We start from the raw sequence: 14,720 nt of genomic DNA on the forward strand, positions 1-14,720 counted from the left end.
CAGCATTTCTTGGGAACACAGACGAGCAACCCATGAGCAGCATGTGCTTCTGATCATTCCGCCAGATCAAAGGCAGTAGGGATGAACAGGTAGGGATGTTTCTCTTGATAAGTGTGTGAATTTAGAAATGTTTTATGTCCTGCTAAGCATTCAAAATGTAACCAAAAAACAGTTAGCTACTATTGTGTGTCAGGGAAAGTGTATGGAGTAAAAAATAGATAATTTTCTTCAGGAATGTAGTGAAGCAAAAGTTGTCATACATAAATAGTAAAGTAAAGATACTCCCAGAAAGTACTTAAGTAGTACTTTACACCACAGATACAGGCTATTGATCCACTGACTTGCGATTCTTTCTGCGTTTGACAGCCAACAAGATCTGTCCCAGGATCCTGTCTCTGTTGTTCCTCATGTTGTCCTTGGCCTTCTTCAGGAGGTGTTCGATCTCAGACACATCGTAGTGCTGCTGGACGTTGTGTACTTCTCCCTCTCCTTCTTAATCTCCTCCTCGCCTAGGAAGAGAACAGAGAACCTTACAACCACAACTTTGAACATATAGAACACAGAGGGTTCTATTACAGCTGGGGTGTTAAGCCGACGCTACTTGTCAAATTTGTAGGTAAGTTGCAATTTGGTCATGTAAAAACTGAACCACTGGCATTTTCCAGTCCTAACGTCCAGGGTTCGGCAGTTGACCTGTCTTATATCAACTCCTTGCAATCAGATGGGAGGAGTGGAAATATTTGAGGTGTGTCCTCAGCAGCGCTGATAGGGTATTTAAGACCAATCAAAAACTGTTTTTTGGTGTGACACACACTTCCCATATGCGCATGGAACAAGAGCACTCGCGAAGTAGTCAAGACTGTCGATAAAGGGTTTGACTCCTGAGACAGCTTGGAAATACATCTTAATCACCAAAACTTTATTAATATATGAAGTTTCAGAGGAATAAAACAGTGAGCTGACATTCCCTTTTATGTAGTAGTAGAATGTATGTAGTTCTGTCAGCTGTAATTGTCTTGTAATGTTTTTGTATGCCATATTTTATGTTTTGTGTGGACCCCAGGAAGAGTAGCTGTAGCTAATGAGGTTCATGATAAACATACTAAATACTAGTGACATCATAAAAGCAGACAGTTGGTGCAGATAAACAAGAAAAGGACATGACACAGAGAAAAACAAAGAGGACAGAAAATAAGAGAGAGGTCAGAATATGGTGTAGTCAGAGAGACAAGTATAAAAGACAGATAGACACTGACTACTATGATGACTACCACAGACCTTGGCAGTTCCGCAGGTTGAACAGGGGGCTGTGCATGATGGTGGGCTCTTCAGGGCGTCGCCCCTCGAAAACGTAGCAGTCCTGAGGATGTTCTTTCTCCTTCCTCACACTCTCCTTCACTGGGGGAAAGGGGAGCTTCAGCTCATCTGCGTACTGTTTGGCACTAAACACCGTCTGTGAGGAGCAGGATCAGTAGTATGGTTATGTCAATGTCGCTTCTACAAACCAGCCCCTAGTCCCCTACTCCCTTGGCCCAACTTCCTAGTCACTACTCCCTAGCCCCTTCGTCCTAGTCACTATTCCCTAGACCCTACTCCCTAGGCCCTACTTCCTAATCCCTACTCCCTAGGTCAGGGGTGTCTCTCATTCCATGGCTGGCTGAGTGGCTGCGGGTTTTAGTTTTTCCTTTAAATTAAGACCTCCACAACCAGATGAAGGGAGTTCCTTACTAATTAGTGACCTTAATTTATCAATCAAGTACAATGATGGAGCGAAAACCCTTAGACACTCAGCCCTCCATGAATGAGTTTGACACGTGCCCTAGGCCCTTCTTCCTAGTCACTTACTCCCTAGAGAGAGAGCAAGAGAGGGGAGAGAGAGAGAGAGTCACTACTACCTAGGCACTTCATGTTCTTCTGAAAGGCTTTACTGGAATACACACACACACCTTCCATTTTAATCATACTGGATAGAAAGTTAATGAAACAGGAATAAGCCGTGTGTGTGTGTGTGTGTGTGTGTGTGTGTGTGTGTTTGCCTCAAAGGGGTCTCCCTCGCTGAAGTCCAAGGAGATGATGAGGTCAACCTCCCTGGATGTGCGCAGGACGGGGGGGTAGGGAGAATTGATCTTTAACCCAGCGTCTACCAGGTGAATCTTCTCTTTGGATGCCATTCTGCTCGGAACGTTAGTATCTGGGGAGATAGAGAGAGAGAGGGGGGGGTACATAAAAGGGGGGTACAGAGAAACGGTTGGTACATCGAGAGAGGGGTTAGAGAGAGAGAGAGAGGTAGAGAGAGAGAGAGAGAGAGGGGTAGAGAGAGAGAGGGGTAGGGAGAGAGGGGGTAGTAGAGAGAGAGGTGGAGAGAGAGGGGGGGGGTACAGAGAGAGGGGGGTAGAGAGACAGAGGGGGGTAGAGAGAGAGAGCAAGGTGGTAGAGGGAGCGAGGGGGTAGAGATTGAGATGGGGGTAGTGAGAGAGAGCGAGGGGTTAGAGAGAGAGCGAGGGGGTAGAGAGAGGGGGGTAGAGAGAGAGAGTGAGGGGGTAGAGAGAGAGAGACCGAGGAGAGAGAGAGAGAGAGAGAGAGAGAGAGAGAGAGAGAGACAGAGAGACAGAGAGAGAGAGAGAGAGAGAGAGAGAGAGAGAGAAAGTTTTGGCTCTCAGGAGACGACAGGCAATGTGCACTCTACCCACAAAATGACGTGGAAACTGAGCTGCAATTCCTAACTAGCTGCAATTCCTAATTCCTGACAATATTAGAGACACATATTTCCCTCAGATTACACAGATCCACAAAGAATTTGAACATAAACCCAATTTTGATAAACTCCCATATCTACTGGGTGAAATACCACAGTGTGCCATCAGAGCAGCAAGATGATTTTCTAAAAATGAAATTTCTAAAAACATGTTTTCACTTTCTTATGGGGTATTGTGTGCAGCTGGGTGAGGGGGGGTGAAAATTCAAATCCTATTTGGAATTCATGCTGTAACAACAATGTGGAATAAGTCAAGGAGTAGGAATACTTTTGATAAGTGAAATAAATGATTATAAGTAAATGAATAAAGAATCCACTCTGAAACTTATCTAATTAGTAATTAGTATGTAGCATGTATAATGAATAATTAAAGTACTAATCGACAGGCCCATAAGGTCTAGTAGAGGCCCGGGACAAAATGTGTGTGTGTGTTTTAGTGGGCCTAAGATAACAACAAGTAGACTGTGCTTGACCCGGCAGCTGAGGAACTTGGAGTAACTTAGAGGAGAAAGGGAGTGACCCTCAAGGTTTCTCTAATCTCGGGGGAAAGGAACGGGCAGCGCTGGATAGTGATTAACGGTTGTGAGAACTCCGGGGAGGGATTCATACATCTACTCTTTGTGTGTATGTATGTGCGTAGGTTATCTACTGTTTGTGTGGAGGAGTGTGCGTAAGCGGAGAGAGAGGATAAAATTTACTTCTTTGTAATTTTGGGCAGAACGTTCTCTGAATAAACCGTACGAACCTTTTGCAGATGCTGAATCTTTGCCTAATTATTAACCCATTGTCTTACAAACCTTGGGGATTGGTCAAAGATTATTGATTGTTAATTTTTATCATTAGGATAGAAAATTCCTGACAACTTTCTGAATACCTTTTGCCACAAGAAAAGGGCAACCAGTGAGAACAAACACAATAGTAAATACAACCCATATTTATGTTTATTTATTTTCCATTTTGTACTGTAGATGATAGAGAGAGCGAGGGACAGAGGGTAGAGCAAGAGAGGGGCACAGCGAGAGAGCTAAAGAGAACCACCCAAGAAAGCTGCTATTTTGGAGGGAAACATAAGATCCTGATGACTGATACTAGTTATGGTTATCGATGTTAGGATGAGGTCTGATGTTACTGTACCATGGATCTTGAAGAGGAAGTTGTACACGGTTCCCCATTCCCATTTTTTGGACCAGAGGGAAAATGTTCTGCACAATCCACCAGTCTGGAGGAGACACACACACCAATTTCAAATTATTCATATTAACTGGTCAAAAATAATCTCATGTGATGGAGAGAGTATGTAGTCTGTTCTGTATCACACACACACACACACACACACACACACACACACACACACACACACACACCTTCCATAGTAATCATACTGGATAGAAAGGTAATGAAAAAAAACATTACCATCAGGGACCCAGGAGTTTGTTATTGACACCTTATCCTTCATTCCCCGTTGTCACCATATACTTTGATTCATCTGCAGAGGCTAAAACAAGAAAGATTCCCTCATGGTCTGGCATGTAACACATGGTTTGGAAAAAGCACGTGATAAAATGAAGCTTCGGACGTCATTGATTTCATACTTTTGATAAAGTAATACACGCATCGGCACACTGCTTCAAAGTTAGCTGCTTAGAGACCTCGACACATGCCTCAGAGCTCCAGTATCAAACCTAACATCACTAGTTAAGGTTAAGCATTAACGTTGAGTGGTTAGGATTAGGATTAGGCATTAACTTTGAGTGGTTAGGATAAGAGTAAGTTGTAAGTGGAAGGTACTATCAAAAATGTGCATTAGCAACAAGAATTAGCAAAGAAAAACACTTAAAGGACTTTTGTCAAAATTGACCCGACGCTGATTTGAACTCCTGACGTTCAGGATTCAAGTCATTGTTGTACTCCGCTCACCAACCCCAATCTAACACCTGGCAGGCCAATCTTCGGATTCAAGTCATTGTTGTACTCCCGCTAACCAACCCCATCTAACACCTGGCAGGCCAATCTTCAGGATTCAAGTCATTGTTGTACTCCCACTCACCAACCCCAATCTAACACCTGCAGGCCAATCTTCAGGATTCAAGTCATTGTTGTACTCCCACTCACCAACCCCAATCTAACACCTGGCAGGAGCCAATCTTCAGATTCAAGTCATTGTTGTACTCCCACTCACCAACCCCAATCTAACACTGGCAGCCAATCTTCCATATGTATCCCTCTTGTTATTGTCTGATACGTGCGTGCACACACATTACCAGTAACCACTATCGCGTACAGCAGGACACGTATCCTGCTGTACATGAGGCTGACCACAGGGGGCTGTGTTGCGGGAGAAATCGGATCATGGGTTCACTGTAATGGATGAAACGGATTGAGAAATCGTACTAAACACGTGTTTGATATGTGTTTGATACCGTTCCTCATGCCATTCCCAAGCATTACAATAAGCCGTCCTCTGAGTTCTCCCTCCACCAGCCTCCCCTATTGGAGCTGTACTAGATACAGATGTCCACTGTTTATAACTACCTAGTACCATAAACCCTCTTACACTAAGACCATATTACCACATAACCATACTGCATTATACATCCAGGTCCCCAAACCTTCTGTAAAATACTCCAAGGCATCAGCTCAGTGAACTAACAGGGTCTTGAGTCATGAAGCCAAAGTCAGGTAATAGAAGTGGTACTGTGGAAGTTAGTGTTACCTGAGCAGGTGCAGGGTCTAATGCCTCTAAGAATAAAAGTACTACATAGTGTTACCTGAGCAGGTGCAGGGTCTAATGCCTCTAAGAATAAAAGTACTACATAGTGTTACCTGAGCAGGTGCAGGGTCTAATGCCTCTAAGAATAAAAGTACTACATAGTGTTACCTGAGCAGGTGCAGGGTCTAATGCCTCTAAGAATAAAAGTACTACATAGTGTTACCTGAGCAGGTGCAGGGTCTAATGCCTCTAGAATAAAAGTACTACATAGTGTTCCTGAGGCAGGTGCAGGGTCTAATGCCTCTAAGAATAAAAAGTACTACATAGTGTTACCGTGAGCAGGTGCAGGGTCTATGCCTCTAAGGATAAAAAGTACGTACATAGTGTTACCTGAGCAGGTGCAGGGTCTAGATGCCTACTAAGAATAAAAGTACTACATAGTGCTTTACCTGAGTCAGGTGCAGGGTCTAATGCCTCTAAGAATAAAAAGTACTACATAGTGTTACCTGAGCAGGTGCAGGGTCTAATGCCTCTAAGAATAAAAGTACTACATAGTGTTGACCCTGAGCAGAGGTGCAGGGGTCTAATGTCTCTAAGAATAAAAGTACTACATAGTGTTACCATGAGAGCAGGTGCAGGGTCTAATGCCGTCTAAGAATAAAGTACTACATAGTGTTACCTGAGCAGGTGCAGGGTCTAATGCCTCTAAGAATAAAAGTACTACATAGTGTTACTGAGCAGGTGTAGGGTCTAATGCCTCTAAGATAAAAAGTACTACATAGTGTTACCTGAGGCAGGTGCGGGTCTAATGCCTCTAGAATAAAAGTACTACATAGGTGTTACCTGAGCAGGTGCAGGGTCTAATGCCTCTAAGAATACAAAAGTACTACATAGTGTTACCTGAGCAGGTGCAGGGTCTAATGCCTCTAAGAATAAAAGTACTACATAGTGTTACCTGAGCAGGGTGCAGGGTCTATGCCTCGAAGAATAAAAGTACTACTAGTGTTACCTGAGCAGGTGCAGGGTCTAATGCCTCTAAGAATAAAAGTACTACATAGGTTGGTACCCTGAGGCAGGTGCAGGGTCTAATGCCTCTAAGAATAAAGTACTACATAGTGTTACCTGAGCAGGTTTCAGGGTCCTAATGCCTCTAAGATAAAAGTACTACATAGGTTTACCTGAGCAGGTGCAGGGTCTAATGCCTCTAAGAATAAAAGTACTACATAGTGTTGACCTGAGCAGGTTCAGGGTCTAATGCCTCTAAGAATAAAAGTACTACATAGTGTTACCTGAGCAGGTGCAGGTCTAATGCATCTAAGAATAAAAGTACTCACATAGTGTTACCTGAGCAGGGTGCAGGGTCCTAATGCCTCCTAAGAATAAAAGTACTACATAGTTTTACCTGAGCGGTGCAGGGTCTAATGCCTCTAAGATAAAAGTACTACATAGTGTTACCTGAGCAGGTGCAGGGTCTAATTGCCTCTAAGAATAAAAGGTACTACATAGTGTTACCTGAGCAGGTGCAGGGTCTAATGCCTCTAAGAATAAAAGTACTACATAGTGTTACCTGAGCAGGTGCAGGGTCTAATGCCTCTAAGAATCAAAGTAACTGCATAGTGGTTACCTGAGCAGGTGCAGGGTCTAGTGCCTCTAAGAATCAAAGTACTACATAGTGTTACCCTGAGCAGGGTGCAGGGTCTAATGCCTCTAAGAATCAAAGTACTACATAGTGTTACCTGAAGCACGTGCAGGGTCTAATGCCTCTAAGAATAAAAGTACTACATAGTGTTACCTGAGCAGGTGCAGGGTCTAAATGCCTCTAAGTATAAAAGTACTACATAGTGTTACCATGAGGCAGGTGCAGGGTCTAATGCCTCTAAGAATAAAAGTACTACATAGTGTTACCTGAGCTGGTGCAGGGTCTATGCCTCTAAGTATAAAAGTACTACATAGTGTTACCTGAGTAGGTGCAGGGTCTAATGCCTCTAAGAATAAAAGTACTACATAGTGTTACCTGAGCAGGTGCAGGGTCTAATGCCTCTAAGAATAAAAGTACTACATAGTGTTACCTGAGCAGGTGCAGGGTCTAATGCCTCTAAGAATAAAAGTACTACATAGTGTTACCTGAGCAGGTGCAGGGTCTAAATGCCTCTAAGAATAAAAGTACTACATAGTGTTACCTGAGCAGGTGCAGGGTCTAATGCCTCTAAGAATCAAAGTACTACATAGTGTTACCTGAGGCAGGTGCAGGGTCTAATGCCTCTAGAATAAAAGTACTACATAGTGTTACCTGAGTAGGTGCAGGGTCTAATGCCCTCTAAGTATGAAAGTACTACATAGTGTTACCTGAGTAGGTGCAGGGTCTAATGCCTCTAAGAATAAAAGTACTACATAGTGTTACCTGAGCAGGTGCAGGGTCTAATGCCTCTAAGTATAAAAGTACTACATAGTGTTACCCTGAGTAGGTGCAGGGTCTAATGCCTCTAAGTATAAAAGTACTACATAGTGTTACCTGAGCAGGTGCAGGGTCTAATGCCTCTAAGTATAAAAGTACTACATAGTGTTACCTGAGCAAGGTGCAGGGTCTAATGCCTCTAAGTATAAAAGTACTACATAGTGTTACCTGAGTAGGTGCAGGGTCTAATGCCTCTAAGTAGAAAAGTACTTACATAGTGTTACCTGAGCAGGTGCAGGGTCTAATGCCTCTAAGTATAAAAGTACTACATAGTGTTACCTGAGCAGGTGCAGGGTCTAATGCCTCTAAGTATAAAAGTACTACATAGTGTTACCTGAGCAGGTGCAGGGTCTAATGCCTCTAAGTATAAAAGTACTACATAGTGTTTACCTGAGTAGGTGCAGGGTCTAATGCCTCTAAGTATAAAGTACTACATATGTTACCTGAGCAGGTGCAGGGTCTAATGCCTCTAAGAAGTAAAGTACTACATAGTGTTACCTACCTATTAAAGGGTTCTTCAGTTGTCTCTGTGGGAGAACCCTTTGATAACCCGTTTGGGGTTTCATGTAGAACCATTTTAAGTTCCATTTCGAACCTTTTCCACAGAAGGTTATGAATGGAACTTAATGGGGTTCTACAGTACATGGACCCCATAAAGGTTCTTCAAATGTGTTCTCCCAGCCAGCCAGACCAAAAATATTTTGGATCCGCTGTAGTTCAATGGTTAACCTAGTGTTGGAGTAATATAATGCCATTGTTACCGTTGGCAGGTGCAGCGCTGGTCCTTCCAGTCTTTTGTCCAGCTGTCTGAGGTGAGGATGAGCTCCAGACTGACTGTCTCTATGAACTTCTTTCTCTCCTCCAGGCTGGTTCTCTTCCAGCTCTCAGAGTCCATGTTCCACAGCATCTCACCCTTACTGCTCACATGACCTAGAGTCATTATGCACATCATCACTAAGTCATGATAATGGTGTCTTTTTGTTTGTTTGTGTGTGTGTGTGTGTTGTGTGTGTGTGTGTGTGTGTGTGTGGTGTGTGTGTGTGTGTGTGTGTGTGCGTGCGTGCGTGCGTGCGTGCGTGCGTGCGTGCGTGCGTGTGTGTGTTTGTGTGTGTGTGTTTGTGCCTGAGCATGTGTGTGTGGATATGTGTGTGTGTCTCACCTTCCAGTAGCTGTCTTAGTGTGGTGATGACTTTCATGTCTTCAGTGGAATCTGGGTCCTCAGCATTCACCATCAGCTCAGACACACACCTCACCACTTGGGAGGGCACACACTCACACACCTTTACCTTCCTGCTTCCACCAACCATATTCATGTTCTCTTTCAACATCATGCTGTCCTGCCCTGCAGAACAAAAAAGGTTGGTCAGGTGTAGTGGAGGGGATTTGGAAACACAACCTCCTCTGATGATGAGGTAACCCTGTCTGAGACATGTAAATCTCAAGTGTCGTCCTTGGTTCTTGAGGATGTCCTCTTGGCCTATTCCATTCCAGCCATTACAATGAGCCTGACCTCCTATAGCTTCTCCCACCGCCTCATCTGGTCCATGTATCTCCCTTCACCGGCTGGAAGGCGGTTTTATCCAATCAGCATTCAGGATTAGGCCCACCCGTTGTAAAATGTCTACTATTGTCATGTAGTTTGTCTATTATACAACGGGTGGGTCTAATTATGAATGCTGAATGGTTAAAACCACATTCCAGGCAGTGTCTATTCCACAAATTACCACTGGCCAAGTCTATGCCGGTGGTCTTAAAATGCCTAATCTTAAAATGCCTATTTACTCTGTTCCATCTGACTGCACATTCCACTGTCTCATCAGCCCAGCCAGGCAATTTATAAACTTGATCTCCACTATAAAAGTTTAGTTTTCAACAGCAGGGATTTGTATAAACCTCACTGTCTATCTCTGACATTTTCAACATTGTTTCAATATTCAATCTCCAGCTGTCCCATAATAATGACGTGTCGGTTGTTGGGGACGAGACAGACAGACAGGGAGTGTTTCCCCGCCAGTCTAAATCATGAACCAGTATTATTTGTATGGATATATACAAAGAAATGTAAATTGAAAAACAGGTCAAATGAAATGAAATGCAGATAGTTTGCAGTCTTTCCAGCTTCAGATTGAAGTGATTGTGTTAGCTGTGCGAGGTCAGTACAGGTGCATCAAAGCTGGGACCGAGAGACTAAACAGCCATCACTAACATAAAGAGGCTGCCTGCCAGCATACAGACTCAAATCACTGGCCACTTTAATAAATGGATTTAATAAAGGTATCAATAGTCACTTTAAAATAATGCCACTTTAATAATGTTTACATATCCTACATTACTCATCTCATATGTATATACTGTATTTTATACCATCTACTGCATCTTGCCTATGCCGCACGGCCATCGCTCATCCATATATTTATATTACATATTCTTATTCCATCCCTTTACATTTGTATGTATAAGTAGTCGTTGTGATTCTGTTAGATTACTTGTTAGATGTTACTGCACTGTCAGAACTAGAAGCACAAGCATTTCGCTACACTCACATTAACATTTGCTAACCATGTGCATGTGACAAACAAATTTTATTTGATCCAAATAAATGTCACTAGGAAACAGCTTAAACAAATGCAAATGCAGCTACTTTTCTGTTACTCTGGCTGTACTTTTTGATTTGACTGTAAGTTAGCGTAGCTGGCTAGCTAGCAAGAAATAAGAAAGTTCCCAGCCAATTTGGCAATGGAACATTTAGATCGAACGACCAACTGGCTTGGGTAGAAACTCTAGATTTGTGTTGGGACTATATCTTCTGGAAGGATGAAATAGTTTGAATAAATTCATCAAAATAATGTTTAATGAAAATATGTCAATCATTATATGAATATGTTGGTAACCCATTGTATAAAAGTGATAATGCCCTCGTGTCACGACTTCGATGGAAGTCGGTTCCTCTCTCCTTGATCGGGCGGTGCTGGGCGGTCGGCGTCACAGGTCTTCTAGCCATTGTCGATACACTTTTCATTTTCCATTTGTTTTGTCTTGTTTTCCTACACACCTGGTTCTCATTTTCCCTCATTAAGTGTTCTGTACTTAACCCTCTGTTCCCCCCATGTCTTTGTGCGATTGTTTGTTGTAAGTGCTTGTGCACTTGTTACTGGTGTGTGTTGGGTTTTGTACCCATATTGGTTATTCATTTATGGCCGTTGGTTTGGATATTAAACTGCTCCGGCTATTACCTAGTTCTGCTCTCCTGCATCTGACTTCACTGCCACCAGTTACGCACCCCTCTACAGAACTCCGCCACCAATTATGGAGTCAGCAGAGCAGGTGCCCCTGGAATGGAGATCGAGGAGCGCGTCCAGGAACACACAGCGATGCTCCACCATCTCGGCGCCAGCCATGGACCCGCGTCGTCCAAGCTATGGACCGATGGAGAGACGGAGAGTTCCTCCAGCACCTCCACCAGCACAACAGGGGCCTCCACTACTCACTTCCCCCTGCACCCGGTTCCAGTGGGATTCGCCTCACCCTCCCCGGGGAGTACGATGGGACGGCTGCCCGCTGCCAGGGTTTCCTGTTACAGTTGGAGTTATACCTGGCAACCTTCAGGCCGTGAGAGGGTGTCCGCCCTCGTCTCGTGCCTCACCGGGAAAGCCCTGGAGTGGGCCAACGCCGTGTGGAGAGAGGGAGATGCGGCTTTGGACCAGTTTGAGGAGTTCACCCGGCAGTCTTCAACCACCCGCCCGAGGGTAGAGCGGCGGGTGAACGCCTCTAAGTGAAGTTAGGAGGCGGCAGAATGCACAGAACAAAGCAGCAAGGAATGTTATGGTTCTTCTGTTGCAGTCATGCGCAATGTTCTTGGTTGGTCATCAATCGACAAGATAATTGAAAAAAAATGCTTATTTTATTTTATAACATACATCATTTAAAACGGCCAAGTTCTATTCACAACGGTATTCAGTTGGTAAGAGACAGACTTTCCGTAAATACTAGTAATAGATTGTCCGCCATTTATGCGTTATCCAGACAGAAAAGAGAAATGGGCAAAAGAACATTTCGATTTAGAGCAATAAATAAATTGAAAAAATTAACTGAGTAAACGAGAAACCTTTCAATATATACATTCAAACATTATTTTTAAACGATTTGAATATAATACATAGAAATGTTGTGGTCCTATAGTAGATGAAGAATCAATATTTTTTAGATTGAGTACTTATTGGGTCATTATGTTAGTATATTATCTATGATTGTAATAGGGTGTTATATGTGAAAATGTGTTCGTATTATAAATTGTATTTTAATGTTTAAGGACTCTTGGAAGATTAGTCCAAATGGGGACTAAAAGAGATCCAAATAAAATGAAATGAAATCAATCTTCCATCTGAGGCAGGGGACGAGGAGCGTCCAAGAGTTCGCCCTGGAGTTTCGGACCCTGGCTGCCAGCGCGGGATGGAACGACAGGGCCCTGATCGACCATTATCGCTGCAGTCTGTGCGAGGATGACCGTCGGGAGTTGGCCTGCAGAGACACCACCCTCACGTTCGACCAGCTGGTGGACCTGTCCATCCGGCTGGACAACCTGCTGGCTAACCGCGAACGTTCAAATCGGGGTCTGTTGGTTCCATCCCCCGGCACCCCCTCTCCGATACCCATGGAGCTGGGAGGGACGGTGTGCAGGGAGACCGGAGGGGATTCCTGCTCGTGCACCATCTGTGGCCGCAGAGGTCACACTGCCGTTCGGTGCCGGGCTGGTTCCTCTAGGTATCGAGGCAGCAGGCAGGGCGCTCTGGCGTCACCCCAGGTGAGCCAGCACCATTCTCACCCAAAGCCCTCTGTTGCACATATGTTTGTGTATGTCACTTTTCCTGAGTTTTCCCCCGCATTCCCAGCATAAGGAGCTCATTGATTCAGGCGCGACTGGGAATTTTATAGATAGATCGTTCGCACATAACTTTAGGGATCACCATTTTCCCGTGGCTGTGCCCTTCCCCGTTCACGCATTAGATAGTCGACCATTAGGGTCAGGGTTAATTAGGGAGGCCACCGCTCCTCTGGGTATGGTGACGCAGGGGATCACAAGGAGAGAATTAGTCTCTTCCTTATTGACTCTCCTGCGTTTCCTGTGGTGCTAGGCCTACCCTGGTTAGCTTGTCATGACCCCACTGTTTCTTGGCCACAGAGGGCTCTCACAGGGTGGTCGCGAGAGTGCTCAGGGAGGGGTTTAGGGGTTTCCGTTGGTGCTACTACGGTGGAAAGACCAGGTCTCCACCGTGCGCATTCCCCATGAATATGCTAAAAAAGAAGGCAAAAAAAAAAAAAGAAGGCGACTCAATTACCACCCCATCGACGGGGCGATAAATCTCCTGGTAGATGCTGCACTTCCCAGGAGTCACGTGAGTCCCCTCTCACAGGCGGAGACGGTGGCTATGGAGACATATGTCTCTGAATCCCTGCATCAGGGTTACATTCGGTCCTCCACTTCACCCGTCTCCTCGAGTTTCTTTTTTGTGAAGAAGAAGGAGGGAGGCCTGCGCCCGTGTATTGACTATCGGGGTCTGAACCAGATCACTGTGTGGTATAGCTACCCGCTACCGCTCATAGCCACAGCGATTGTGTCAATGCACGGGGCGCGCATCCTCACCAAACTAGATCTCAGGAGCGCTTACAACCTGGTGCGTATCCGGGAGGGAGATGAGTGGAAGACAGCTTTCAGTACCACCTCAGGGCACTATGAGTACCTCGTCATGCCGTACGGGTTGATGAATGTGCCATCAGTCTTCCAGGCCTTTGTAGATGAGATTTTCAGGGACCTGCACGGGCAGGGTGTAGTGGTGTATATTGATGACATTCTGATATACTCCGCTACACGCACCGAGCATGTGTCCCTGGTGCGCAGGGTGCTTGGTCGCCTGTTGGAGCATGACCTATACGTCAAGGCTGAGAAGTGCCTGTTCTTCCAGCAGTCCGTCTCCTTCCTAGGGTACCGCATTTCCACCTGGAGAGTGACCGCATTTCAGCCGTGCGTAATTGGCCGACTCCCACCACGGTAAAGGAGGTGCAGCGGTTCTTAGGGTTTGCCAACTACTACAGGAGGTTTATCCGGGGTTTTGGTCAGGTAGCGGCTCCCATTACCTCACTGCTGAAGGGGGGGCCCGGTACGTTTGCAGTGGTCGGCTGAGGCGGGACAGGGCTTTTGGTCACCTGAGGACTCTTTTTACCTTGGCCCCCGTACTGGCCCATCTGAATCCCTCTTTGGCGTTCATAGTGGAGGTGGACGCGTCCGAGGCTGGGATAGGAGCTATGCTCGCTCAGCGCTCGGGTACGCCACCGAAGCTCCGCCCCTGTGCTTTCTTCTCGAAGAAGCTCAGCCCGGCGGAGTTAAACTATGATGTGGGGGACCGGGAGCTGCTGGATGTTGTCAAGGCTCTGAAGGCGTGGAGACATTGGCTTGAGGGGGCTAAACACCCTTTTCTCATCTGGACTGACCACCGCAACCTGGAGTACATCCGGGCAGCAAGGAGACTGAACGATCACCAGGCAAGGTGGGCCATGTTTTTCACCCGTTTTGTTTCACACTTTCTTACAGACCAGGTTCCCAGAACATGAAGGCAGACACACTGTCCCGGCTGTATGACAAAGAGGAGCGGCCCATGGATCCCACTCCCATGCTCCCAGCCTCCTGCCTGGAGGCACCGGTATGGTGGGAGCTGGACGGGGACATTGAGCAGGCGTTATGTGCAGAGCCCGCTCCCCTCCAGTGTCCCGCTGGGCGTCTGTACGTTCCGTCTGCTGTCCGTGAC

General features: G+C 45.5%; 1 protein-coding gene and 1 long non-coding RNA gene across 2 annotated transcripts; both read right to left on the reverse strand.

Moving 5' to 3' along the window:
- Positions 1 to 426: 426 nt before the first annotated feature.
- LOC115194964 (cytosolic phospholipase A2 gamma-like) lies at positions 427 to 3,933 on the reverse strand. The gene is made up of 4 exons (XM_029754868.1): positions 3,890 to 3,933; positions 2,037 to 2,191; positions 1,279 to 1,453; positions 427 to 509 (listed from the first exon to the last, which is right to left on the reverse strand). Exons 2-4 carry the CDS (start codon positions 2,169 to 2,171, stop codon positions 427 to 429), a joined length of 393 nt encoding a protein of 130 aa, XP_029610728.1. The 5' UTR covers positions 2,172 to 2,191; positions 3,890 to 3,933.
- Positions 3,934 to 8,713: 4,780 nt separating this feature from the next.
- Positions 8,714 to 9,117, reverse strand: LOC115194422 (uncharacterized). Its single transcript, XR_003878359.1, has 2 exons — positions 9,080 to 9,117; positions 8,714 to 8,850 (listed from the first exon to the last, which is right to left on the reverse strand). It is a non-coding gene; the product is annotated as an uncharacterized LOC115194422 (long non-coding RNA).
- Between the last annotated feature and the right edge of the window lie 5,603 nt (positions 9,118 to 14,720).

The sequence above is a fragment of the Salmo trutta genome, chromosome 5, assembly GCF_901001165.1.
Source record: "Salmo trutta chromosome 5, fSalTru1.1, whole genome shotgun sequence".
Classification (NCBI taxonomy): domain Eukaryota; kingdom Metazoa; phylum Chordata; class Actinopteri; order Salmoniformes; family Salmonidae; genus Salmo; species Salmo trutta.

What these genes read in the sequence shown, in the direction of transcription:
- LOC115194964 (XM_029754868.1), bottom strand. Translation starts at nt 2,171, where the DNA reads ATGGCATCCAAAGAGAAGATTCACCTGGTAGACGCTGGGTTAAAGATC. An exon ending in GCGAGGGAGACCCCTTTGAG is followed by an intron (nt 1,454 to 2,036) that starts GCAAACACACAC and finishes TGCTCCTCACAG; the next exon opens with ACGGTGTTTAGTGCCAAACA. An exon ending in CAACCTGCGGAACTGCCAAG is followed by an intron (nt 510 to 1,278) that starts GTCTGTGGTAGT and finishes TTCTCTTCCTAG; the next exon opens with GCGAGGAGGAGATTAAGAAG.